Source organism: Tachyglossus aculeatus, chromosome 17, assembly GCF_015852505.1.
Source record: "Tachyglossus aculeatus isolate mTacAcu1 chromosome 17, mTacAcu1.pri, whole genome shotgun sequence".
Classification (NCBI taxonomy): Eukaryota; Metazoa; Chordata; class Mammalia; order Monotremata; family Tachyglossidae; genus Tachyglossus; species Tachyglossus aculeatus.
In genome coordinates, this window is record NC_052082.1 from 49,504,421 (window position 1) to 49,532,118 (window position 27,698).

A 27,698-nucleotide genomic window follows, 5' to 3' on the forward strand; every position below is an offset into this window, starting at 1 on the left:
AATGTATTTAAAAAACACAGACACAGATTTTTTTTCACCTCAGTATTGGTTTCATTTTCCAGTTTGTTCAACGCTTTAAAGCTCGAGGATGCCTCTCCTCATAATTGTGTAAGAGGCTGAAGCATCCTAGCTTTTGGCAAGCAGGCAAGAGACTCAAAAGGATTCAAATAGAACACAGGCAGACTGGATGTTTGGGGTGGTGGGAGGGGCATATCTGTAAACATATTATACATTTGAAAATTACAATATTCGTAAAAGTGATACAGATTACAGGTGAAATGAAACTATCCTGGAACTCGCCAAACACAAGTATTTGAACCTGGACTGATACAATAAGTTTATATATATATATATATATATATGCGTGTGTGTGTGTGTGTGTGTGTGTGTGTGTGTATAAAAAAGCTTGTTACATAAAATGGAGTTGGCAATCTTTGTTCATTCTTTTCAAAACTATGGGTTGAAACCATCTTACTTAAAAAGGTATTTAGTTTCTTTATCCTACTCTGAATAAGACAGTTTCCTTCCAAAACCACCTTAAGGAAAGTCTTAATGATAAACTGAAACAAGACAACCCATGCACTTAAAAAACAAAACAAAACTGGGATATATCTAAGCAAAGAGGGTCAGCACAAGTTACTTTCTTCCCTAATGCCCTATAGGATTGCCAAATTTTTCCAGAACTGTCAGTCTAAATGCTCCATATGTTAACCCTTGACACACGTTTCAAATTTCTGATATGATTGGTGGCCAGGCTGGGGCCTTTCTCTCCCACACGAACGCTTCAAATTTTCATTCCTAAAACCCCCATTTTGCTTTTGTAATAAAATATACTTTAATAGAGATATAACTAGAAGTAAAGTAGATGAGTACACCAAATGCAGTAAAATATAAAAGGGTGCCTTCCACAGGTGGAGCTCACTTCCTCCCCACTGGCTGGGGGGGAATATGGAAGCTGAGGCTCCCATAGGCCTTTTCTCTGTAATGATTTCTAAGAGGGGGGAAAAAAACCCTCAAACGGTGAGGGTGGGGGAGAGTTAGGAAGGAACGTAAATGTTTCTCTTCAGATTTTCAAGGAAAACAAGAAAGAAAAACAGCACATTTAGTGTTAGTGACAGGCTGAGCAAATCTGGACCACCTCCAATTGAGAAAGCGGGGGGTAATTCTTTTTTTTTTTGCTCCTAGTTATACAAGGACATAAAAGCGTGGGAAACAGCGTGGTTTGCCGTATTAGATACCTAAACCGATTGCTTGTTCTGCACCTTGTCTTTAAAAATGACACTCGTAAATGACCTCTTCAGTTTTGAGTGTCCAATGAGTAACCGAAGCCAAGTTAATCTCTAACACCACCAATTCAGAATTGTAGAATTATAATTTCCTCCCCACCCCCCACCCCATTTCCCACTTTACCTCCCTCCTCCCCCAATACCTCCCTCCCCACCTTCCCAAAAGGAAAATTTTCCCCAGCATCCAGGTAGGCTGCTTTACTCCTGGCAAGACATGCGAATCGTATTCTCCGGAAAAGGCAACCCTGCAAAACTTCAAGGCGTTTATCCAGCGTTCTCACAGGGTTTCAAAAAAAAAACAAAACAAAAACAAAGGGGGGGGTTCGGGGGGTGTTGAATCAAATCGTCCGGGGTTCCCTGTGATTAGTGTAGCGCTGCAGTCACAGAACAAGAAACAGGGACCTTGTAAGTGGAACTGCCTCTCCAGTGGGTCGTTTGTTGCCCAAGTTGATGACAGCAAGAATTTTAGAACCACACTTGTGAATTGAGTCTGAATTCGTTAATCACTTGCATTCACTCCTTAAAACAAAAACAAAAACTAAAACAAAAAGGAGGGGAAAAAACAAAAAACTACTCAGTACCGGAGATTAAATAACCATGTGTAGTCTCTTGAAATATATTTTCTGATTCCTTAAGAAGTCTAATTACTTTCAGTTGCCTTTTTTAATTTTAAATAACTATATATATATATTTATATATATATATTTGTATATATTATCCTGTGATTCTACTTATGGTTCCTCTGCGGCATTGAAGATCTAGAAGGAGCATAAAAGCCTCGTGTCCCTCTTGAACTGCTTTAGGCTGAAGAAAGGTTATGAACAGGCAATCTGTCCTGCTACCTTCATTGATCAGGACTATCCATGGCTTCATCATAAGTGATTATCCTTTTTGGATCTGGAGAGGAGAGGGGGGGGAAAAAAAAAGTCAGAGTAAAGCTTAACATGCCAACAGTCAACGAGACAATTCTCTGCTTCTGAATCCCTCTACCTCAGGGGCTAGAGCCTCAACCACTACAACAAAAAGAACACTTAGCTTCTTGTTACCAAAATTTTCCTCTCTCACGAAAACTGCCACAATTTAAAAGGCAGTTTCCTCTTTGCACTGACATGTCACTGATCTACTTCCTCCACACAAAAGAGGCAATGCAATGTTTCAATGGACTCCCAGCAACCGCACCTCTAGCCAGTGTATTCATGAGCCTAATTGACTCCATGCAGATCAGTGCTTGCTCCCACGTTAGCCTCAATACGGGACTGTAGCAAATAAAGGGCACTTGGCATTCTTACTGCAAGTTAAACTTCATTGTCACCCATCTGGGAAAACTTGGAAGTGGTTATTCGGATGGGACCTGGCACCCGAGATTCCAGATGTTGGGGGGGAGGGGGGGTTTCCTGACAGATGTACTAAATTCATTCTAAAAAATCTTTTTTCATGCTTCCCTTGAAATCTGGGGCTACTAACTCGATTCCCAACTTCCTCTGCCCTGATTCATGACATTACATGACAATGCAATACCAAAATGTTGGCATGTTTAATAAATATACAGAACTAGTATGGCCTTTATGGAAGCAAAAGCTTTTGAGAGCCTCTACTACAGACTGGATGAAACTAAGCCAAGCTACTACCTTGATGAACATCAAGCCTGCTTGAAGGTGAATTCACATTTTTAGGCTGTTTCTTCTTTTTGTACAATGTTTAAAAAATAAATGGAGGCGTTGCAACCCTGTTTAATAAACCCAAGTTTATTAAACTTTTGCTGTCCTCTTTGAATGCTGCATTATATTTAGGTAAAAAAAAAAAAAAAGATATTTCAAGGTGTAGCCATGAACTGAAGCATAGTATCGTTTCAGTGCCACAGGCAAAATGAAAGATTATCTTGATCTCTCCCTTTAAGTATCCAGCAGAGAGTGTCAAGTGCAGATACCTTACTGCAATGGATAAGAAATATGATGGATCTTGTTAGATACAAATTACTGGGAACCTGGCCAAGAATTGAACGAGAACAAGACTGCAACCTCAAAACATCCGGGAATCCAAACTAGTGCTCAAACAGTACCATTGTTGGGAAGACCCAAGTCCCCCTGAGAAATCTTAAGCAAACACTTGAAGGTTTAAATGCCAAGCTTGTTGCTGAGGAAATCTCCCAACGGCCAGCTGGCATGAAGACTCTGATCATTACCCAACATTAAGTTAACATCTGCATATGGCATGAAAACACTACATCATTTCAGAAAGGGAACTTTAGGCAGTTTCCATGAGTGCCTAAACTAGGGAAGGGGCAGCTAATTATGTTAAGTCTGATTCAGCCACAGTGGCATTATTCAACTTTAACAACTTTCAGTCCAGGAGTTCTAGAATCTAATACATCCACACATCTGTAGCTCTCTCAACTTTGTGCCAAAGGGCATGAGACCCTGAAGATAAAAATCTATTAATTATTACTCTGACTACCCCAAAGGGCGGTATAGGATCCAGGACAACTGACCTGGTGCAGGACCCTATGTGGGGGAGGAAAAGGGGTGGCAGTGAAGGGAGATCTACCCTGTCTCTCTGCACAACTGGTGATGGAAATGCTGGTGGGAAGGAGGCCAGATCATATCTGCTTGATTCTCCTCTATCCTTGATGTTCCATGTCAGCAACTCTGAGGCCAGCGGGACTGAGGCTGCAGCAGTAACGGTTCCGAGGCAGATGCCCATTCATAAATCACCTCTTCCACCACCCACAAAGGGCTCTCGATGGGCAGGGCTCCAGTGGACTGTTTCCCAATTTGGCTACTAAACCTGTTCTCTTACATCGGCTCGCTTCGTCCTTTCAGGGGCTAACACCCAGTACAATTGTAAAGTGGATCCAAAACTAAATGTTTAATAAAAATACCGAAAGCCTATCTTCCACTTTATAAAAAAGACAAAAAACTAGGCTATTTAAAAGCTTTTAGTTTCTTATTGTCTGCCACAATTGATTCAAACTATTATTTCCTGGTTTAAATACAACCGCACCTCAATTATTCAGGAGCCACTTTGGGGATTATTTAAGCCCTATTGCTTCCAGCCGGTTTGGTAATTATACGACTTGTTCTTCATCAACAGCATTTATTAGCACCTCTATCACAGGATGCTCAGAAAGATGCCAAAAACTCCACTAAAAAATTTTTTTTACAAAAATCAGTGACCTTTGCCACCACTGGCACTTCTGGGAAAATTTGATAAAATATGCTGAAACTGTCAGATTTTGAGACCAGAGATTATCAACATTTGTGCACTCCAGGGAGTACTTCAAAGCACCACAGGGCCCACTGCAACCGCTGAGGCAGACAATGCAATAGGCCGAGAAGGTAGGGAGCAGGTGCGGAGAACCCCGCAAGCTTCAAAGCACAGAGGCATGCTCCACTGGGGACACTTTGAGCCTGGAAAACTCACAATTCCTAAGGGGGGAAAACTCCTCATCTACGCAGATAATCCAGAACTGCCTGCAATAATGGGGATAAATTCAAATACATTCAAATTTCCTGCTTTAACGCAAACCTCAGGAACGACCTAACCTAGTCTTCATTTGCTCTTTCTCAGCCCTTCCTGTGTGGTAACAAGTGCCCTGTGACGGTAAGCCTCATAGTGAAAAAGTACAGCAGAGATACATCCGGACCCTCCAGAGAATCATTCCCTGATTCCCATTCCACTTCATTTTTAGTCCTTACCTTGCTTCTGCAAATTCCAAATGGATTCCATTTCTGCAGAGAGAAAAAGCAAAGTGTTACTGCACACACCCAACATACCAAGCAGTGAAATTCATGCTTTAGAGTTCATGATACAGGGCTGGACAGCATTTCTGAACTGAAGCAAGACACTTCAGTTCCCCTGGCGATAGGGTACGTAGGAGGCTCTAACAAAACAAGGTAGTTATAAATGCAGTCCTTTTTTTTAAGATGGTATTTTTTAAGTGCTTACTATATGCCAGGCACTGTACTAAGTGCTGGGCTAGATATAAACTAATCAGATTGGACACAGTCCATGTCCCACAAGGGGCTCAGTCTTAATCCCCATTTTACAGATGAGTTAACTGAGCATATAGAAGCCACTTGTCTGAGGTCACACTACAGACAAGTGGCTGAGCCGGGATTAGATTATGCTCTCACTGTGCCCAAGTTGACTTGTTACCCAAGTCAGCAGGGTGGAATGAGGTGCACAAAACAGCCCTCCTCTTGACAAAAGCATCAGGTGGCCAAATAAACACAGGGCAAGAGTACCGCCCTTGAAGATTTCTGTGAATTGCACTCACACAAACTCCAGTCTTTACGGAAAATCCTGGGGAGCCACGTCCAGTATGATTTTCAAACTCCATTCTGAATATAAGCTGTTCAATGAACAGATGTTCCAGCAGAATTTGATTTGAATTCATTTAAGAACCACCAAGTACTTACAGGTTTCACTTGTACAACTGAGTATGAGTATTGGCCACATTTTAATAAAGACCAAAGGTTCTTGAACTTTTGAAAAAAAAAAAATCACAAGCCTTCAAGGATTGATCCTCTAGTGCTTGCTTTCTTTTTCCCTTTTTTTTTAATGGTATTTATTGTTTATTATACGCCAGGCACTTTACTAAACCCAGGGTAGATACAAGCTAATCAGATTGGACACAATCCCTGCCCACATGGGGCTCACAGTCTTAATCCCTATTTTACAGATGAGGTAACTGAGCACAGAGAAGTTAGTGATTTGCACTAAGCAAGGGGAAGCAGCGTGGCTTAGTGGAAAGAGCACAGACTTGGGAGTCGGAGGTCTTGGGTTCTAATCCCGGCTCCACCACTTGTCAGCTGTGTGACTCTGGGCAAGTCACTTAACTTCTTTGGGCCTCAGTTTCCTCATCTGTAAAACGGGGATTAAGACTGTGAGCCCCACATGGGACAACCTGATTACCTTGTATCAACTCCATCACTTAGAACAGTGCTTTGCACATAGTAAGCACTTAAGTACCATCAACACCATCATCATTTCCACAAGGTCCCACAGCAGACAAGTGGCAGAGCCAAGATTTAGAACTAAGGGCCTCTGACTTCTGGGCCCGTGCTGTTTCCACTGGGCCACGTTGCTTCCCCTTGCTTAGTACAGTGCTCTGCACACAGTAGGGGCTTAATATACTAGTATTCACTTGATGGATTCTCTCGAGCTGAGCTCATTTCCTTCTCTCCATCTTTTCCCTAAAGAGCCTTTTCCCAAGGCCCCTACACAACTCCTAAAGGCCTGGGGTCTTATCCCCAGAAACACCCTGGACCACTACAGACACACTGACACTTAATAAAAGACTCCAGGCTTGAGGACTATTCAGTGTCACAAATCAAGGGCCAGCTTGCTTAAGGATATAGAGCAGCATTTGGAAAAGGAAGTAGATTAATGCAAATACAAATGCAGCATAACAAACAGCATAAAAGGGCTAATGGAATTCTGCAATTATGTGGATGATACTGTACTAGGCTAATAGAATCATCTATTCGCCGAAACTGTACCTCCTCTTCTCCCCCCACAGAGGGCAAAAGTCAGATTCTCCTTTTCTTAAAGATACAATTTAGGAAAGATATCTGACAAAAATAATTCTCCGGCATTTAAAAAAAGATTCAGCACAAGCATTTCCGGGAGGAAAAAGGGGATTTTTCTGAACCCATCACAGAGAACAGGTACAAGTTAACCCTACAAAAATACATAAGAATTTGACATATTGTTCACACAGATAAAATAAAGGAAGGCATGGGCAAATACACTGTTCAAGGCAATCACAAAGAACCAAGGCGGGGGGAGGTGATCTTTTTGACCCCAAATTATCCCTATTGGCTTTCTCTAGGTAATTTTTAATCAGTCCTCCTCTAGAGATGGGGGAGGGCAGTTTCAGACCAGTCTCTATTACAAATGCATCATGCCTTCAAGTTTCCACTCAAGTCACTCAAATGCAGAACTTATGAAGAGCTTAGATGCAAAGGCTCTAGCTGGAAATTCAAGTCCCAAGCATCTTTCCGGCCGAGCAATAAAGCAAGTGCTAGACTGATCCCCTTAATTGATAGTGCTACTTTCCATTTCCTCCATTGCCTTTACCAGACTAGCTGCAACCCAAATCAGGAGGTTAAGTATCTGCCATCAGAGCAAGACCAGAGAGAAATTGCTCTTCGAAGGCAACAAAGCCCACTGAGAAAGTCTCAGAGCCTCCCATGGCCGGCCCAACAAATCTGACACCTCCTAGGCAATCCAGGAGAAAAAAACTTGTTTCATTCAGTCAGTGGTATTTACTGAGCGCTTACTATGTGCAGAACAATGTTTTTGATTGGCCTCAGGTGCAAACTCCTTATGCATTTTATATAATGACATTAATAAAGCACTTACTACGTGCCAGGTACTGTACTAAGCGCTGGAGTAGATACAAGGGGGTCAGGTTGGATACAGTCCTGTCCCACATAGGGCTCACAGTCTTAATCCCCATTTTACAGATGAGGTTACTGAGGCACAGAGGAAGTCGAATGACTTGCCCAAGGTCTCAGAGCAGACAAGTGGCAGAGCCAGGATTAGAACCCAGGTCCTTCCCACTCCCAGGCCTGTGCTCTATCCACTAGGCCACACTGCCTCGCATGCTACTTCTTCCTACTTTAGAGTACACTTGGCAGGGCTAGAAATATATGTGGCGTTTGCCACACCTAAGTAATTATAATAATAATGGTGGCATTTATTAAGCACTTACTATGTGCAAAGCACTGTTCTACGCACTCGGGAGGTTACAAGGTGATCAGGTTGTCCGCCAGAGGGCTCACAGTCATAATCCCCATTTTACAGATGAGGTAACTGAGGCGCAGAGAAGTGACTTGTCCAAAGTCACACGGCTGACAATCGGCAGAGTTGGGATTTGAACCCATGAGCTCTAACTCCAAAGCCTGGGCTCTTTCCACTGAGCCATGCTGACTGATGTGTGTGATTTAGTAGTGCCAGTGGCCAGGAAATTGTGGACTGTGTGTCCTACTCAATCTGCCCTACTTCTCTATGAATTTCAAACAAATATCACACCTCCAATTTGGGGTCTCTCAGTTTTCTGGGGGAGGCTGCCTTCAATTAGAAATGAACAACCTTCCTTCCTACCGTTAAGTTGCTTTACAAAAGACAGAGTCACAGCAGACGACTAAAAGTCAGACAATTTTAAGATTAAACTAGATGCATCCCTGCTTGGCTGTGTGCTGGGAGAAGTGTCCCTGCATCTGCTTTGGGATGCTCTGAAAACTATAATTCCGAAAACCAAAAAGGACATTCCTCTAACTTGTTGCCCATAATTGAGAAAAAGCACAGCAGAAAACAAAAACAAATCTATAGTTTGCTCCCTGAGTGCCCAGGCAGGAAGGGTGATGTGGTTTCCGCTGCTCTTCCCAGTCAATTCCAGTTCCCCAAGCCTAGGGCCACCTCCTCCCCAAATTCTTATATTAAGATCAAGTCTGTGGTCCACATCCAAAAATCTGACCAACTTCCAAATTCCCCAAAGTATTTCACCTCTCGCTTTGGCAGATTCCCTATTTCCTAGAGTAGTTAGTGTCAAGTTAGTCTAATCTAACATGCTCTTCAACAACAAAACCCACTAAAACCAGAATGGCCAATCTAAACCTAAGGACTTTTATTCTCCAGTGTCTCGGAATGACGGTCTTCCCCTCTCCACTCAAGCAAAAGAATGCCTGGTTAGAATTTGGTAGTGCAATTGCTCCTTCTGCAGCTGAGAAGAACACGTGCAAAACCAAAATCAGAATTTGGTATCACTGAAGCCCCTCAAGGAAGAGAATATTTAATTCAAAGGTATTCTTTCCATTTCCAAGCCAACACCACAGTCACAAAAAAATTCAAAATCCTTTATTGGCTGAGTTCTGCTGTTTCTTCTAAGCTACAAAACCCCTCTCTTCATAACTGATAGCTGGGGCCCACTACCTTCTGCTTCTTCCCATGGGGGACAGTGAAGGAGCTGAGAAAAATCAACTCAACTGGCAGGAAATAGTGAACTGTGTGATTTTTCCTGTGGCTCCTAGTTTTTATTCCTATACAACTTAACTAGGAGGCATAAATATGGATTTCTCCAAGCTACTACGGATCATCACATCGGTTCCTTTCAGATCTCCCATTTACTAATCAACTCATCATTTGACCCTTCATCCATCAGAATCCCTTTTCACAATTTGATTAGACGGCTCCCGGCAATTAAAGAGGCCCACAGGTTTTCATTTGCCATAATGTCTGTGACTTTGGGCAAGTCATTTCACTTCTCTGTGCCTCAGTTACCTCATCTGTAAGATGGGAATTAAGACTGAGTCCCACATGGGGCAACCTGATAACCTTGTACCCTCCCCAATGCTTAGAAAAGTGCTTGGCATACGGTAAGCGCTTAACAAATGCCATCATTATTATTATAATGGCCTATATTTAAAATAAACTCTCCCACCAATGAGTCCAGGACAAGTGAAAGCAAGCTTGGGAGCAGGCACACGAGAATAAACTCACCAACACCGTTACTTCAAGCAACTCCACCAACATCAGTTTGGAGTTGAACCACAAAAGACTCCGTAGACCAGAGCGTAAATTGGGGCAGCCCAAAAAGCAGATTATTCTTCATTAAAAGACAGATCAATAAACCAAGTAAATGAGCTTTTCCAGGAGACAGCATTCTTTTTCTTACATTGCTCTGCTAACCTATATCTACATATTATCCTTCCTTCATTTGCATTATGGCCAAGGTGGTGTGACAAAAACACATACTAGGGCCCTGGGTTAGAAAACAAAACATGGGCCCTGCCCTAGGGGGCTCACAATAGTTTAAAAATACAACTTGGAAAGAACTGCTATGTACGTGTACCATTTCCAGAGCCTGGAAGTTCTGCTCCTACTTAACCTAGGTGCCAGTTTCCCCCTGGGTTGAACAAAAATTCCGAGAAACTAGGGTGACAAAGTTGAAAATTAATGGAGAAGAAACATGGCCTCCTTTCAGACTGATGCCACAGAGTTTCTGGTTAGGGACATACTGGCTAATTATGAAGAAAGTATGTTTTAGCTTACACCTAGGCTCAATTATTTTGCAAGACCTCATATCATGCAATTATTTTTCTATTTCATCATTACATTTACTAAGTGCTGCTTGAAAGACATTCAGGGCCCCCGAAAGCCTAGGACATTTCTGGATTGACAGATCCAATCCTGAAAATCTCAAAAGTGTGTATCAAACTTTGAAGAATGGGTAAGTAACCTACTTTGCAGGTACATGTTAATGAGGCTACAATTTTAGAAATGTACTAGATTTGGGGCTCCTTCAGTAGCGTTTCAGGAGCACTACTGACTAGAGAAATGTGAAATTAGACTTCAAGCAGGATTAGACTGTAGGACTTGAATATTTAAACTCCCATTTTTCTACCCCCTTTATGTATGACTGTGAAAAAGCCAAGTGAAGCAAGAATCTTTTAAAGCATTTTATCCCATATAAAATATTTTATAAGGTGACATAGCTGGTTCAAAGAGTATGGGCTTGGGGATCAGTTGGTCTTGGGTTCTAGTCCCAGCTCTACTATTGGTCTGCTCTGTATAGCTTTGAGCTACCACCTCTGTGCCTCAGTTTCCTCAGAGCATGGCCTACTGGAAACAGCATAGGCCTGTGAATCAGAGGACTTGAGTTCTAATTCTGGCTCTGCTACATCTGCTGTATGACCATGGGCAAGTTTGTGCCTCAGTTAACCTCATCTGTAAAATGGAATTGCAATCCTGCTCCCTCCTACTTAGACTGTTAGCCCTATGCAGGACAGAGACTGTGTCCAACCTTGTTAACTTGTATCTACCCCGGCACTTAGAACAGTGCTTGGCATACAGTAAATACCACAATTATTATCACCTTTAAGTTGGGAATAAGACCACCAGCTCTTAAATTATGAGTTTTGTATGGGACAGGAACTATGCTTGCATCCGTTCCAGGACTTAGCTCATGGTAAGGGCCTAATAAATATAGTACATTAGATTGTTATAGATAGAGAAGGTCTCTACATATTCAGTTGCTCTTCACTACTGCAAAACATATTTCTAATTTGGATAATTAAGTTACTTTGTGCAAGGAAATCTAATGGGTGGCTACGGAAGGTACCGACGTCTCAGAATACATAACTCTAGCTACTACTTAAAACCAATACTAACAGGGTATCGGAGCCTCTCTTCCATGGAACTCAAAGCAGATTCCAATAATTTTCCAATTAGCACTAAAACAGCTCTCAGCGGGGCAGATACAAGTGAATTGTATGAAGGGGATCTGGCATAACTGCCTGGTACATAACAGCTGTTTCAAGAATATAAAATGTATCCTTTGCCTTAAAACCCAAATAATTCTGAGCCCCAATCTTAAGGGCAATGCAAAGACGGACCTCTTTCTTTCTCCTACGTACAGACATGTGGGTGGGGTGGGGGAAAGAAGGTGACAGATTTAGCCAGAGGTTTGTTAACTCTGTCTGGCTATTGTCCAATCTCCCTTCCTGCCTGCCTAGCTTGTAGAGCTGGAAAGCGGCAAAGTGGAACCCTAATTACAAGGCCTTGAAAATGTTATTTCTGATTTTTTTATGGTATTTGTTAAGTCCTTACTATGTGCCAGGCACTATACCAAGTGCTGAGATAGATACAAGTTAATCGGGAGACACACAGTCCCTATGACCCATATAGGGCTCAAAGTCTTAATCCTTTTTTTTTTTTTTTACAAATGAGAAGCAGAAGCAGCCTGGTTTAGCGCCAAGAGTGTGGGCTTGGGAGTCAGAGATTGTGGGTTCTAATCCTGGCACCGCCACTTGTCAGCTGTGTGACTTTGGGCAAGTCATCTCATCTGTAAAATGGGGATTAAGAGTGAGTCCCATGTGGGACAACCTGATTACCTTATATCTCCTCCAGTACTGAGCACACAGTAGTAATAATAATAATAATGGCATTTATTAAGCACTTACTATGTACAAAGCACTGTTCTAAGCGCTGGGGGGGGGTTACAAGGTCATCAGGTTGTCCCACTGGGGGCTCAGAGTCTTAATCCCCATTTCACAGATGAGGTAACTGAGGCACAGAGAAGTTAAGTGACTTGCCCAGGCACACAGCTGATAATTGGCAGAGCTGGGATTTGAACCCATGACCTCTGACTCCAAAGCCTGGGCTCTTTCCACTGAGCCATGCTGCTTCCGCTGAACAATTATTATTACTATTATTATTATTATTATTATTAAATGAGGTTAGTGAGGATGACAGAAGTGATTTGCCCAAGGTCACAGAGCAGACAAGTGGAGGAGATGGGATTAGGATCCAGTTCCTTCAAACTCCCAGGCCTGTGCTCTTTCCACTAAGTCACTGGTGTCACAGCTGAAACAGCTTCACTACTGGAACAGACAGGGCACCTAGGAACTGAAAAACCTGCCAGCTAAATTCCCAAGCTGTCAAAAACCAACATCCCAAGCTGACCTGGGTGTGGTACACTCCGGGAACCAAAAGGAGCCCCTGCAGTGACTATCCCCAAAATAGAGTCAAGGATAAGAGATCACAAAAGGTCCCATGAATCAGAACTTGTACACACCATTCTTGCCCTGAGCCCGTAACTGAAGGTAAGCCAGTCTCAAAGAATGCTGACCACACTCTTCACAGTCCACTGGACAGAGGCTGGATCAACTGGGAGAAGTTCCCAAGTTTTTGGTGCTCACCTCTCTCAGGCCAAGTTTGAAGCCTCCTTCCCATCACTAGGTGCTCACACACAGGGCCAGCTGCTCATGCACAGATCAGAGTGCCCCTTTCCTTTCTGGATGTGGGGGTCTCCTCCCTAAGCCTCACCAGTCAAGTGTGGGCGGAGCCCAGAATTCCCAACCTGCCCCCATTAGACAGGAGCCCCAAGTTGGGCAGGGATTGTCTGATTTAGCTATATCTACCCCAGCGCTTAGTACAGTACATAAAAGTGGAAAAAATACTACAGTGTTATGATTGTGGGCAGGGTTCTCTTACCTGCAGGGTTCTCTCCAAAGCAGTGATTCCCAAATGGAATACTGCAAGCTAGGAACCTCCAAGAATTTAGACTGTTCCAATAAAAAGACACCTTCACAGATGATTTCCCCAGATTGATCCCTTCTCCTCCTCCCCACCCCCTTACCCCATAACTTTCCAACAGGCCACCGTATCAGCTACCTCAGCAGCTGGGTACTTATCTACTTGTTATTTACTTGCTTCTGCCTAGGACCTAGTCATTCACTTAGGAATAAATTTCATTCCTTTAGGAATGAATGAAAGGGCAAGGGGAATTGCAGAATCCTCTCCATGGAGGTACGGGATCTGTGCAGGCCATTTTTCTATGGTATTTAAGTGCTTACTATATGCCAGGCACTGTATGAATTGCTGGGGAAGGCACAAGATAATCAGGTTGGACACAACTAAGGTCCCACATGGGGATTAAGACTGCGAACCTTATTTTACAAATGAGGTAACTGAGCCACAGAAGTAAAGTGACTTGCCCAAGGTCACACAGCAAGTGGTGGAGTCGGAATTAGAACTCAGGGTTCTCTGGCTAAACCACACTGCTTCTCTGATTTCAGTGTGGCCATTTGTTCCCAGGCGTGGAAAGCAGCTGCCGAAATCAGAAAATTGCTGTGCATGAGGAGCTAGTGAACATCTCTTTCATCTTTGGGCTTCTTATGCCAGGGAGGGCAAGAAGAAGCCCATTCTCCAGAATTTGATGAGTTCTTTCCCAGGAAGTTAAGCAGCTACATACTTTCAAAAGTACCCAAATCACCTGGGATTTTAGCACCACAGGATGTGGCTCTACATGTGAAGCCAGTTTAATACATATAGTACATATACATAAATATATGTCTACATGGATATATAGAGATGTGCCAGAACCCTGGGTTTCAGCCACCTTGCCTGCCAAACGCAGAGGTTTTGCTCATAGCCCGGGATTTTGGTATGTTGAATTAAAGGCAAAAATGATAGAAGACATAAGGGAAAATTGTACTGTGCAAAGGAGGCAAAAGGGGAGTGGCAGTTTCATTGAGCCAATTATTTTTCCTCTCAGCTTTTTAACGGGGCAGGAGGTGCTAGCCGGATTCCCTAAGTAAACCATATGCTTACTGCACATTCCTCTTAAGAGGAGAGAGATAAAGCAGGTGGGCAACTGAGCTTTGAACCTCTTTATCCTCCACACAGTCGAAAGGGAAAACCTGGTAATGTTTCTCCCCTATTGGTTTCTTACCGACTCTCACTGCCATGGAAAAGTTTTCAGCTGTTTTGCTTTCAATTCCAGCATGTCCCTGGTGGGAATTAACGGGGGGTGGGTATGGGGAGATATGAGTTCTAATCAAGCAAGCCACTCAACTACTCTAGGCCTCAGTTTCCTCAGTTTAAAATGGGGATAAAATACCTGTTCTCCCTTCCTCTTGGTCTGTGAGCCCAATGTGGGATAGGAGCCGTGTCTGATTGGATTATCTTGTTTAGGACACAGTAAATGCTTATTATTATTATTATTATTATTAATAATAATAAGTTAATAATAGTACTTGTTAAACCCTCACTATTGTGCCAAGCACTGAACTGAGCGCTGGGGTAGATCACTAAATACCATCATTACTTATGTGATGGGCCTTAAAATAATATCTGAATTGAAATTATCTTACATCTGGGAAAAAAAAAGGCATTCTTAAGAGCAAATTCCTTAGGGGGGAAAAAAAACAAAAACAAAACAAGTACATTTACCTTTAGTGTGATATATAATAGCAGCCCTCAGGTCAAAAGAACCCCAGCTATCTTTCCTTTCTAGGCCTCTCTGGTACCTCTGTTCTTTGGCGGAGGCTAACAAAGTGTTCGAAGGAGAGCCCAGAGGGTTGTCTATCTCATAGTCCTTTGAGAGAAACACTAAAGCACCTTGGCTACCCGGGTCTGCTTTGGGCAGATCCCCCGTGTGACTGGGCTCCGAGGAAAAGACTTCCTCCTCACTAGTAGTCCCCGGCTTTAGAACGCTCCCTGGACCTTGGGGGCTAGTCCGTTTATCCAGCTCATAAGCCTTGGGAAACACAGGGTATTCGGGTCCTGAGGGAATTATTTCAGCACCCTGTGAAACCAAAGCGGCTGGACATTCCCCTTGAAATGTCACTTCCATCATTTTATTATCGACGGCTTCCCCGCGGCCAGTCTCGGGACCTGCGCTCGGGTCATTGATGAACGACAAACCCCACTGATTCTGGAAGATATCCCCCAGGTTCTGCTGATCTGTCTGAGCGGGCAGAGCCACCTGTGTCGTGCCCAAAAGCACAGTTTGCATATTTGAAGGGTAGATAAAAAGGCTAGACTTAATTTGCTCCACGGCTGCCGAGGTGATACCCGTGTCCTGGAGGACAGAGTCGGCCCCAGGCACGGGTGGTACAGTACTAGCAGCGGCGGCGAGCAGTGGCTGGGTCCCGGGAGAATACACGCTTCCATCGGTCCCCGCTAAGACCGGCCCGTTGGAAAAAGTGGCAGAAGTAACAGACTTCATAGCGGACATGGGGACCTGGGACAGGCGGCTCGAAGTCTGAGCCTGGGCCTCCCCAGTAGAGGACGAAGAGGAGGATGAGGAGGACGACGGGGAAACCAATGAGCTCTGAGCTGCTTTGTTGAGGTTCTCTTTCACTTTGCTTGCATAACTGATTTTCGGAACGATCTTGGCGCTGCTGTTGTCCACCGGGAAAACCGGAGGCGGCTTAAATAGGGTCCACGAGTCCTCCTTGGAGACCACGGCGGCTGCGTGCTTTCCCTTGGGCCGGTCCTCAAACTTTTTGCTGTTCATCCCGGGTTTGGCATCGGAGTTTTTGCGCAGGATGTCCCCAATTCCAGGCTTCCCACGGCCTAGTCCTCCAGCCCCGGGTTCGTACTTCCAGAGGGGCTTGGCACCATCCAACCGGTTTCCCTTCGGCTCGCTGTAGTCGGGCTTGAAACCGTCAAGTCCCTGCTTTAAGGAGGAAGGGGCACCGATCTCCTGCTGCATTATTTTGTCCTGCAGTAAATTCAGATTTTCACAACCCTTGGCACTATTGCGCCTGGCTTTCCGCTTCTTCGGGGTAGTATATCCGCTCTCGGACCCGCTCCCGTCATTGTCTGCCCCTTTGCCTACGTAACCGTTAGTGATGTAGCTGGCGTTACTGGTCACGACGCCATTTGGAATAGATACTGCATCGGCCTTGTCTACGGATGGGTTTTCCCTAGATTTGCTGTCGTAAGACTTCTCGTTCCTTTTGTCCATACTGTTTTTCTGAATGAAATTCTTGGTCTTAAGTCCCGCTTTTCCCAGGGTACTGGTCTTCACAGTCTGCTTTGGGTTTAAGTTAGTGTCTGCAGCTTGCTGGCTGCCGTTGAGTACCCTGGAAATAGGATTGGTGGCTTCGTCGGAGCCCAGGCTCTTGGGTACATCTCCAGCATTACCATTTATTTCGCCATAGCCTGGAGGGGGTGGTAAAAATAGGAGAGAGACCAAAAAAGTTTTTATCATCTTAACTTTGACCGAGCGGGTCGATTCTCACAGAGAATAGAACATTTGGCAGGGTTCGTGTCTAGAACCTGGTTAGACTGTACTCTCCCAAGTGTTTAGTATAGTCCTCTGCACACAGTAAGTGCTCCATTAAGTACAACTGATTGAACATTAAAACCAGATCTACGCTGCCACAAAAAGGCGATAGGGAAATACGCTATCTACTGGAAAATAACACGGATGTGGACGGCTATCCTGCATAGGCCCCAGAAGTCTTTACCCAATCAACATCTGAGGGTGGAAGAGCCAAGGAGGTGCCCAGTCAAGAATAATCTTGGGGGAGAAGACTCAAAAGACTAAGAAGCTACCTACGCAGCTGGGTCTCTCCAAAGCTCTCAGTCCCCTCCATTTGACTCAGGTACATTTCTGAGAACATTCCCAGTGATTTACCATCATTATTTACACATCCTTATAAATGTCCCTACTGAGCCTTTCTTATTTAATGGTAAATTGAAACCCAGGAAGAAACAGTGAGAGAAACTGTTCAGTCTCGGAGACAAAGCATTAGAAAAACCCTACAGACTGCAAGACAGGACAACAGATTCCCAAAGCAATGAAGACCACACTTTAAGATCACCTCCTGGTAGTCAGTCATTTTGGGAATTCACCATTAACTTTACTAGCCTGGGCCAGTCAAATCTCAGAACCTCCCAGAGCAAATTCTGTTGTTGGGCTCCTGAGCAGTGAAAACCTTGAAGGCATGAATCAATGAATCAATCAAATGAATCAATGAATCAAATCAATGAATGGCATTTATTGAGCACTTACTATGTGCAGAGCACTTTATTAAGTGCTTGGGAGAGCATGGCCTAGTGAAGAGAGCACAGGCCTGAAAGTTAGAAGGACCTGGGTTTTAATTCCGGCTCCACCACTTACCACTTAATAATAATAATAATAATAATAATAATAATAATCGTCAAGCACTATGTGCCAGGCACTGTACTAAGTGCCGGGGTGGGTACCAGCAAACCAAATTGGACACAGTCCATGTCCCATGTGGGGCTCACAGTCTCAATCCCCATTTTGCAAGTGGCAGAGCCAGGAACAGAACCCATGGCCTTCTGACTCCCGGGCCTGTGTTCTACCCAATACACTATACTGCTTCACTTGTCTGCTGTGTGACCTTGGGCAAGTCACAACTTCCCTGTGCCTCAGTGACCTCATCTATAAAATGGGGATTAAAACTGTGAGTCCCATGTGGGACAGGGTCAAACTGATGATCTTGTATCTACCCCAGCTCTTAGAACAGTGTTTGACATGTAGCAAGTGCTTAAACATATACCATCACCATTACTAGTACTACAACAGAGTTGGTATACATGTTCCCTGCCCACAGAGCTTATTGTCAGTCTACAATCTGATTTCTATTACTGGTAGGCCAGGTTCCCACCCTCTCCACCATCTTCTGAGGGGAGGTTAATTTTTTAAAAAAATCACATTAAAAGGGCTCAGCTATCTTTCCATTTAAATGATAACCGCCTATCCATCATCCCCTCTGTGTCAACTATGCCTATGGCTGTCTACTCCATAAGCATTATGGTTTCATCCCAGCCCCACAGTACTTAAGTATCCACATACTCTACTTCCCCTATCCACAATTGATTTTAATGCCTGTTTCCCCCTGTGGATTGTAAATTCCCTGTGGGCAGGGACGTACCAATCCTGTTGGTATTGTATTTTCCCAAGCTCTCAGTAAAGTGTGCTGCTCGCAGTAAGCACTCGAATACCACTGATAGATTGATACACAATTTCAAGCAGAGCCACTTCTTGAGTTAGTTCCCCCCAACAACACAAATTCACTTCCATTCCACCCATCCATTACTATAATAGCAGAGGATCTAGTTGGTTTAGCTAGTGGCCAATTCCTTTAGAGAAATTAGCAATTACAATTTTTAATGTAACATACTTTACTGGCATTTTTAAGCCCTTACTATGTGCTAGGCACTGCTTTAAGCACCGGGCTAGATACAAACTACTCAGATTGGACACAGTCCAGGTCCCACATGGGGCTCAGTCTTAATTTCCATTTTACAAATTAGGTAGCCGAGGCACAGAGAAGTTTAGTGACTTGCCCAAGGCCACGCAGCAGGTAAGTGGTGGAGCTCAGATTAGAATCCAGGTCCTCTGACTCTCTGGTTTGTGTTCTTTCCACTAAGCCACAGTACTTCTCGTGTACTTCAGAAGGCACCTTATTCAATAAGCATATTACCGGGATTTCCCTAAACTAGTTTACTTAAAGAAAGTGACCACAAATCAGATGGAACAATAATCCTAAATTGTGGTATCTGTTAAGCACTATGTGCCAGGCACCGTGCTAAGCACTTGGGGTTGGGGGGAGGGTGTTTACAGGCAAATTGGTTTAGGCACAGTCCCTGACCCATATGGGGCTCCAAGTCTTAATCCCCATTTTACAGGTGAGGTAATTGAGGCGTAGAGAATTTAAGTGTCTGGCCCAAGGTCACACAGCAAATTGCAAATTCAGGATTGGAACCCAGGTCCTTCTGACTCCCAGGCCAGTGCTGTTTCTTATGGTAAGAGTATAAGGGGAATTATTAATTTTTTTAACCTATCCCTTGTCTCTCTACAGTCCTGTCTGGGTGCTGCAAGTTATTACTGTGAGAGCTTTCCAGGACAAGTCCTAATATTTCAGATCATGACCTAATGGAAACAACTTGGGACTAGAGAGTCATTAACTTCTGTCTCCCTTTAGATTGTAAGCTCCTTGTAGGAAGGGAACACATCTAACAACTGTTATGTTTCCTCTCAAGAGCTTAATACTTTGCTCTGCATACAGTAAGCAACACCACTGATTGATTTTAGTTCAGGTTCTATCATGGGCCTGCTGTGTCTCTGAACATTATTTAACCACCGCCCCCCAGCTTCTTCCACTACAAGATAGGATAAGAAACCTGCTCTCCTTACTTCTTAGACCACAAGCCTCGTGACAGACAGGGACTGGTCTACTCATTCTCTTTTATCTACCCCAGAGCTAAGCACAGTGCTTGACACATGTTAAGAACTTAGTAAACACCATCATCTAACATATTGATAATAGGTGAAAATGTCTGCTTTGTATCTACACTTCACTAGGATTTAAACTGGTCCACATGAGTTCCCCTACTAGAAGCATTCGAAGGTTCAGCAGCTGTAACAGCTCTGAGAAACCCTGAACAATAGACAGGCATCTTTACAGCCCAGAGGTTAAAGACTTGCACTCTTGATCAACTGGAGGTAATCAATAGAGTGAGTACTTCAAGAAGAAGGGACACAGTACAATGCAACAGCTGCACTCTATTGGACCAGAATAAGAATTTTGATTTTGCTAACATGAAGAAAGAATTAACTTTTTTTAAGCAGAAAATATTCTGTGACTCAGAAATCTGACATCACGACCTAATGGCACAGAATATCAGTCATGAGACCAATGTGCAACAACGAGTAAAAACACAACTGCCTTGGAATTGTTTCTTTTTTTTTTCATTTGAGATGGTCAGCAGTTTTAATACGGATCCTAATTTTGAGACGCATTCACAACTCAGCTGTATAAATTTTCCCCACGCCAACCCGTGGCATAGATTTCAGCTTGAGGGGCCTTTTATTATTTATCTTACAGCTACCAATTGAGAAAAATCTATTCAAGCACTATTAAATTATAGAAGTAAACAAAAAAGTGTTCCCAGGTGTTTATCTTGGCTAATACATTTCCAAACTTAATACTCCATTTTAAAACACATTTGGCAGAAACTAGTCCTTTACGTCTAACTGGGGCCTTTGGATATATTTTGGAAACTGAACCAAAGTTACTATTTAATAATGTTCTAGGTTAGCCTCATTTGGCCCTCTCGCTCTCTCTCCTGGATAATTTCATCTAAACCTAGTTAACCTGTCAGGCTTGGGCACAAGGTTATTTTATTCTTGGACAACAAGCAACCACTACCTTTCTTCAAATTAGCCTAGTAAATTACTCCACATTAAGCTTTATGCCATCGCTGGATTTTCAAGGATAGATGCTTCCACCGGGCAGTCTTACTTGAAATTCATTCTAAATTTAAAATTGGGTAACACTAGGGATGCTAAAAAAAAAATGATTCAAAAAGGGGAGTCTCAGCATCTCAACCACCTCAGGCTAAGTAGACTGCCTACAGTCATGCTACCTCGGGCGAGAAAGGGAGAGAAAAGTGATTGCTCAGGAAAATGACACTGAAGACTGGTTCACTCTTCAGTTGCCAACTTGTACTTCCCAAGCGCTTGGTACAGTGCTCTACACACAGTAAGCGCTCAATAAATACGACTGATTGATTGATTCTGCCCCTGCCCCACGGGGCCCAAAACTCAGCACACTACCTGTAAAGGGAATTACCAATCCAATACCCTGACCTCAATCAATGTTAAGTACAGTACTCTGGACTCTGTAAGGAGTGCTTAGGAGAAAACAATAGCGTTGGTAGACCCGATCCCGGCCCACAAGGAGCTTACAGCCTAAGGGGTAGAAATTACAGTAGGGAAATGATGGGAGTAAGGAAATGTACATAATTACTGTGGGGTCGGGGTGACTATCAAGGACTTAAGAGGTACAGATTCACGTGCATAGCCAACACAGGGCATAGAGAAACTGAGGGCATATTCAAGGAAGGCCTCTTGGAGATGGGATTTTAGTTGGCCTTTGAAGGTGGGGAGTGGATATGAGCTGGGAAGGAGTTCCAGATCAGGTGGAGAACCTGGGCAAGGGGTTCAGCAGCGAGACAGGGGAGATGGAGGTACAGTGATTAAGTTGGTGTTAGAGGGGCCAAGTGTGGGGGTTGGGTTATAGAAGGTCAGAGAGGTAAGGTTGGAGAGAGGAGTGGGGCTGATTGATCTCCTATACGAAGTAAAATTTTATTTCTTTGGAGGGTGTCACCAGAGTCACCAACTGGATAACTAGATTACCACATTTCATTGCCATTAACTTGCTCTGTAGCTAAATATGGTATTTCTCACCTTTTGTCCCCATTTGATGGGTCCTATTCTGTTGACTAGCTGTTAATGGCTTATCCCTTATCCCTTTAGATCTTTATAATTGAGTCTCAGCTACATCAGCTTCATTGTTTACCATCTCTCAGATGTAGATAGCCCAAGCCCACCCAAGTCTTTTTTTCCATTTTCAACAGAAAAGTGGAGTCCTTTTGTCCCAAGTCGCCTATCTTTTCTCCCTCAAAATTCATTCATTCAATCGTATTTATTGAGCGTTTGCTGTGTGCAGAGCACTGTACTAAGTAAGCGCTTCGGAAGTACAAATTGGCAACATATAGTTGGCAACAAATAAAGGCAAAATAAAGTTTTTCTGGGTTTAATTCAAGTGGTGTCCCTAAATCTCACCACCAAAAACTGGGGGGGGGGGGGGGGGGGGGGGGGCGGACCCAATATAAACAATGAGTTATTTTAACTCAAATATTTTCCCTTCGAATCGAAATTCCGGCAAGGCCTCACAGACTCTGCTGGTCAGCGCCCTTTGGTTCGCTCTCCTGAGAATGAAAGGTGGGGGTGTTTGGGGGTGAAGAGGGGTCTTTTTTAGAAAAGCTGCGTGGCTTAGTGGAAAGAGCACGGGCTCGTGGTTTCAAATCCCGACTCCACCAATTGCCAGCCGGGTGACTTTGGGCAAGTCACTTAACTTCTCTGCCTCAGTTACCTCATCTATAAAATGGGGATTAAGACTGTGAGCCCCCCGTGGGACAACCTGATCACCTTGTAACCTTCCCAACACTTAGAACAGTGCTTTGCACATAGTAAGCGTTTAATAAATGCTATCATTATTATTAAAGAGCCCGGGTTTGGGAGTCAGAAATCGCGGGTTCTAATCCTACCTCTACTGCTCGTCAGCTGGGTGACCTGGGGCAAGTCACTTCTCTGTGCCTCAGTTACCTCATCTGTAAAATGGGGATTAAGACTGTGCACCCCATGTCGGACAACCTGATTAACTTGTATCTACCGCTGCGCTTAGAACAGTGCTTGGCACATAGTAAGTGGTTAACAAAAGCCATCATTTTCGAACTGCTCTCTCCGACCTTTAGTCTTTCTGGGGCGTCCATCGTGTTGGGGAGCCCTGGGCTGGGCGCCGGGGACGGTAGAGTGGAGTGAGAAGCATGGGTTTGGGAGTCAATGGTCCTGGGTTCGAATCCCAGCTCTGCCACTTGTCACCTGTGTTACTTTGGGCAAGTCCCTTCACTTCTCTGGGCCTCAATTCCCTCATCTGTAAAATGGAGACTAAGACGGTGAGCCCCACGTGGGACAGTCTGATCATCTTGTATCTCTCCCAGCGTTTAGAAGGGTGCTTGGCACATAGTCAGCGCTTAACGGATACCATCATCATTATTAGGAATGAGTTGAGCCGATCCCTGCCCTCGGGGGCTTAGAGTCCGGAGGGAGGGAGGCGCAGAGGTTGGAAGTTGGCCTTCGGTGGGGGGGGGGGTGTGGAGGGGCAGGGGATGATAATAATAATAATGTTGGTATGTGTTAAGTGCTTACAATGTGCCAAGTACTGTTCTCAGAGCTGGGGTAGATACAAGGTCAACAGGTTGTCCCACGTGGGGCTCACGGTCTTCATCCCCATTTTCCAGATGAGGGAACCGAGGCCCAGAGAAGTGTCTGGCCCAAAGTCACCCAGCTGACGGGAGGCGGGGTTAGAATAATAATGATGGCATTTGTTAAACTCTATGTGCCAACCACTGTTCTAAGCACTGGGGTAGATACAAGGTCATCAGATTGTTCCACGTGGGGCTCGCGGCCTTCATCTCCATTTTCCAGATGAGGGAACCGAGGCCCAGAGAAGTGACTGGCCCAAAGTCACCCAGTTGATGGGAGGCGGGATTAGAATAATAATAATGGCATTTGTTAAGTGCTTACTATGTGCCAAGCACTATTCTAAGTACTGGGGTAGTACAGGGTAATGAGGTGTCCCACGTAGGGCTCTCAGACTTCATCCCCATTTTCCAAATGAGGGCAGTGAGGACCAGAGAAGTGACTGGCCCAAAGTCACCCAGCTGATGGGAGGCGGGATTAGAATAATAATAATAGCATTTGTTAAGTGCTTACTATGTGCCAAGCACTGTTCTAAGCGCTGGGATAGATACAAGGTCATCAGATTGTCCCACGTGGGGCTCGCTGCCTTCATCCCCACTTTCCAGATGAGGGAAATGAGGCCCAGAGAAGTGACTGGCCCAAAGCCACCCAGATGACGGGAGGCAGGATTAGAATAATAATAATGGCATTTGTTAAGCGCTTACTATGTGCCAAGCACTGCTCTAAGCGCTGGGGTAGTACAAGGTAATGAGGGTGTCCCACGCATTTTCCAGATGAGGCCCAGAGAAGTAACTGGCCCAAAGTCACCCAACTGACAGGAGGCGGGATTAGAATAATAATAATGGCATTTGTTAAGCGCTTACTGTGTGTCAAGCACTGCTCTAAGCGCTGGGGTGATACAAGGTAATGAGGGTGTCCCACGTAGGGCTCCCCATTTTCCTGATGAGGCCCAGAGAAGTGACTGGCCCAAAGTCACCCAGTTGACGGGAGGCGGGATTAGAATATTAATAACGGCATTTGTTAAGCGCTTACTATGTGCCAAGCACTGCTCTAAGCGCTGGGGTAGTACAAGGTAATGAGGGTGCCCCACGCATTTTCCAGATGAGGCCCAGAGAAATGACTGGCCCAAAGTCACCCAGCTGACGGGAGGCGGGATTAGAATATTAATGGCATTTGTTAAACGCTTACTATGTGCCAAGCACTGCTCTAAGCGCTGGGGTACTACAAGGTAATGAGGATGTCCCACGCATTTTCAGGTGAGGCCCAGAGAAGTGACTGGCCCAGAGTCACCCAAGTGACGGGAGGCGGGATTAGAATATTAATAACGGCATTTGTTAAGCGCTTACTATGTGCCAAGCACTGCTCTAAGCGCTGGGGTGGTACAAGGTAATGAGGGTGTCCCACGCATTTTCCAGATGAGGCCCAGAGAGGTGACTGGCCCAAAGTCACCCAGCTGACGGGAGGTGGGATTAGAATAATAATAATGGCATTTGTTAAGCCCTTATTATGTGCCAAGCACTACTCTAAGCGCTGGGGTAGTACAAGGTAATGAGGGTGTTCCACGCATTTCCCAGATGAGGCCCAGAGTCACCCAGCTGACGGGAGGCGGGATTAGAATATTAATAATGGCATTTGTTAAGCGCTTACTATGTGCCAAGCACTGCTCTAAGCGCTGGGGTGGTACAAGGTAATGAGGGTGTCCCACGTAGGGCTCCCCATTTTCCAGATGAGGCCCAGAGAAGTGACTGGCCCAAAGTCACCCAGCTGACGGGAGGCGGGATTAGAATATTAATAACGGCATTTGTTAAGCGCTATGTGCCAAGCACTGCTCTAAGCGCTGGGGTAGTACAAGGTAATGAGGGTGTCCCACGTAGGGCTCCCCATTTTCCAGATGAGGCCCAGAGAAGTGACTGGCCTAAAGTCACCCAGCTGACGGGAGGCGGGATTAGAATATTAATAACGGCATTTGTTAAGCGCTTACTATGTGCCAAGCACTGCTCTAAGCGCTGGGGTGGTACAAGGTGATGACTATGAGCCCGCTGTTGGGTAGGGACTGTCTCTACGTGTTGTCGACTTGTACTTCCCAAGCGCTTAGTACAGTGCTCTGCCTACAGTAAGGGCTCAATAAATACGATTGATTGATTGAAGGTGTCCCACGTAGGGCTCCCCATTTTCCAGATGAGGCCCAGAGAAGTGACTGGCCCAAAGTCACCCAGCTGACGGGAGGCGGGATTAGAATATTAATAACGGCATTTGTTAAGCGCTATGTGCCAAGCACTGCTCTAAGCGCTGGGGTGGTACAAGGTAATGAGGGGGTCCCAAGCATTTTCCAGGTGAGGCCCAGAGAATCAATCAATCAATCGTATTTATTGAGCGCTTCCTCTGTACAGAGCACTGTACTAAGCGCTCGGGAAGTACAAGCTGGCAACATAGAGAGACAGAGAAGTGACTGCCGAGGCCGGGCTCTTTCCACTGAGGTCGGGGAGAAAATGGAGGGGCTCCCCCTCGGCTGAGGGGAGCGGGCCCCTCGCGCCAGGGGCACCGGAACTCGTGACGGGCAGGGCAGGGCATGGCGCGCCCAACCGCGCGCAGGGTAGCGGGCCCTTCGGGGTGACCCCGGCCTCCGCCTCGTTTCTTTCTCGGGGCCGCGGTGTGGCGGAGGGCCCCACACCGGCTTGGCCGGGGGGACGGGGGGGACCCCCGGGGGGCCTCGCCCCGCCCTGGCCCTTCGTGCGGGCCCGGGGCCTGTGACAGGAACGGCTTCCAACATGGCGGACAGGAAGCGGCCCAGCGAGGAGAGAACATTCCAGCCGCGCCGGCTCCGGGGGGGAGCGGGCCGGGCCGCCGCCAACACGGGGGGGGCCTAACCCTGCGGCCGGTGGGACCCCACCCCCCCCACACACACTTGGGAGGGGGGTCCCGAGCCCACAGGTGGGCCGGGGGGGGGGGGGCAACTGGGCCCAATGTTGGGTAAGGACCGGCTCTAGGGGTTGCCAACTTGGACTTCCCAAGCGCTTAGCACACAGTAACTGCTCAATAAATCCGAATGAATGAACTGATGGGAGGGGCTCTCAATAAATATGAATGAATTGATGGGGGGGGCTCTCCGAAGGGGTCTCGTGTCCCCCCCCTTTCCCCACCCAAAGACAGGCCCCGGCCAGGGTTGAGAATAAGGGGTTCAAAGTCGGGATAAAGAGGGGGTGTGTGTGTGTTTTTTTGGGGGGGGTCTCCGTCGGGGAAGGTCACGCTGGCCCCACTTAGCCGGCCGGGGTGGGGGCGTTGGAGGCCTCCCGTCCCGCCCTCCCCAAACCGACCGGCAGTAGAGGCCTTTCCGACTGTGAGCCCACTGTCGGGTAGGGACTGTCTCTCTATGTTGCCCACTTGTACTTCCCAAGCGCTTAGTCCAGTGCTCAGCACCCAGTAAGCGCTCCATAAATACGATTGATTGATCGATTTCCGGCCCCCCGAGCCCCTGTCTCCTTTCCCCCAGCCCCACCTTTTCCCTCCCTCCCCCCCCAGACCTGTTTTCTTCTTCGGCGTTTCCTGGTGCGGCTGGAGGGCGTGTTTCTGCTCATGTTTCAGCGGCTTCGGCTGGGCTTTGGGGCTGCCCTCGGCTCCATGCTGCAGGTACTGGTGCGTCTGCTGGTGGTGATGGTGGTGGTTGTGGTTGTAGTAGTAATAATGGTGGTGGTGGTGGTGGTGCGGCGGCGGCTGCTGCTGCTGCTGCTGCTGCGGGTGGTGGTGAGAATGGTGGTGCGGCTGGGACTGACCGGGCTTCTCCTCCATTGAAAGCGGCTAGGACTCCGCCTTGGCTGGGGCTGCGGCCTACTGCTGCTGCTGCTGGGACTGTTGCTGCTGCTGCTATTGCACCACCGCCGTCCGGATCCAAGTGTGCTCGCCCAAGGCACACACAGTGCATCTGAGTGTGTGTGTGCCTCTCTCTCTCACTGGGGCACTGGTTGACTGGGAGGGGGCCATTCCGAGTGATTGGCAGCCGGCGCCGTCCAATGGGAGGGCGCGCCCGAGGCCTTGGCCCCGCCCCCTCCCGCTCTCACGCTCCTTCTCCGTCCTTCCCTCCGCCCGCTCACCCGGTGCAACCTCACAGGGCTGGGCCTTCAACGTCAGCACTATGGCTCTCTCTCTCTCTCTCTCTCTGTCTCTCTCTCCCCCCTTCAGGGGCACTTTCCACCCTGCCCCGGAACGGCCAGCCGACTTGGACCGAGCCTGCCGGATGAATAATAATAATAATGTCATTTGTTAAGCGCTTACTATGTGCGAAGCGCTGGGGGGGACACGAGGTGATCAGGTTG

General features: G+C 45.9%; 1 protein-coding gene across 1 annotated transcript; it reads right to left on the reverse strand.

The window, feature by feature from the left end:
* Positions 1-1,442: 1,442 nt before the first annotated feature.
* Positions 1,443-27,314, reverse strand: NUFIP2 (nuclear FMR1 interacting protein 2). The gene is made up of 4 exons (XM_038759877.1): positions 26,910-27,314; positions 15,027-16,745; positions 4,982-5,014; positions 1,443-2,183 (listed from the first exon to the last, which is right to left on the reverse strand). The coding sequence occupies exons 1-4, from the start codon at positions 27,172-27,174 to the stop codon at positions 2,131-2,133; spliced, it is 2,070 nt and encodes a 689-aa protein (XP_038615805.1). The 5' UTR covers positions 27,175-27,314; the 3' UTR covers positions 1,443-2,130.
* Positions 27,315-27,698: the final 384 nt, after the last annotated feature.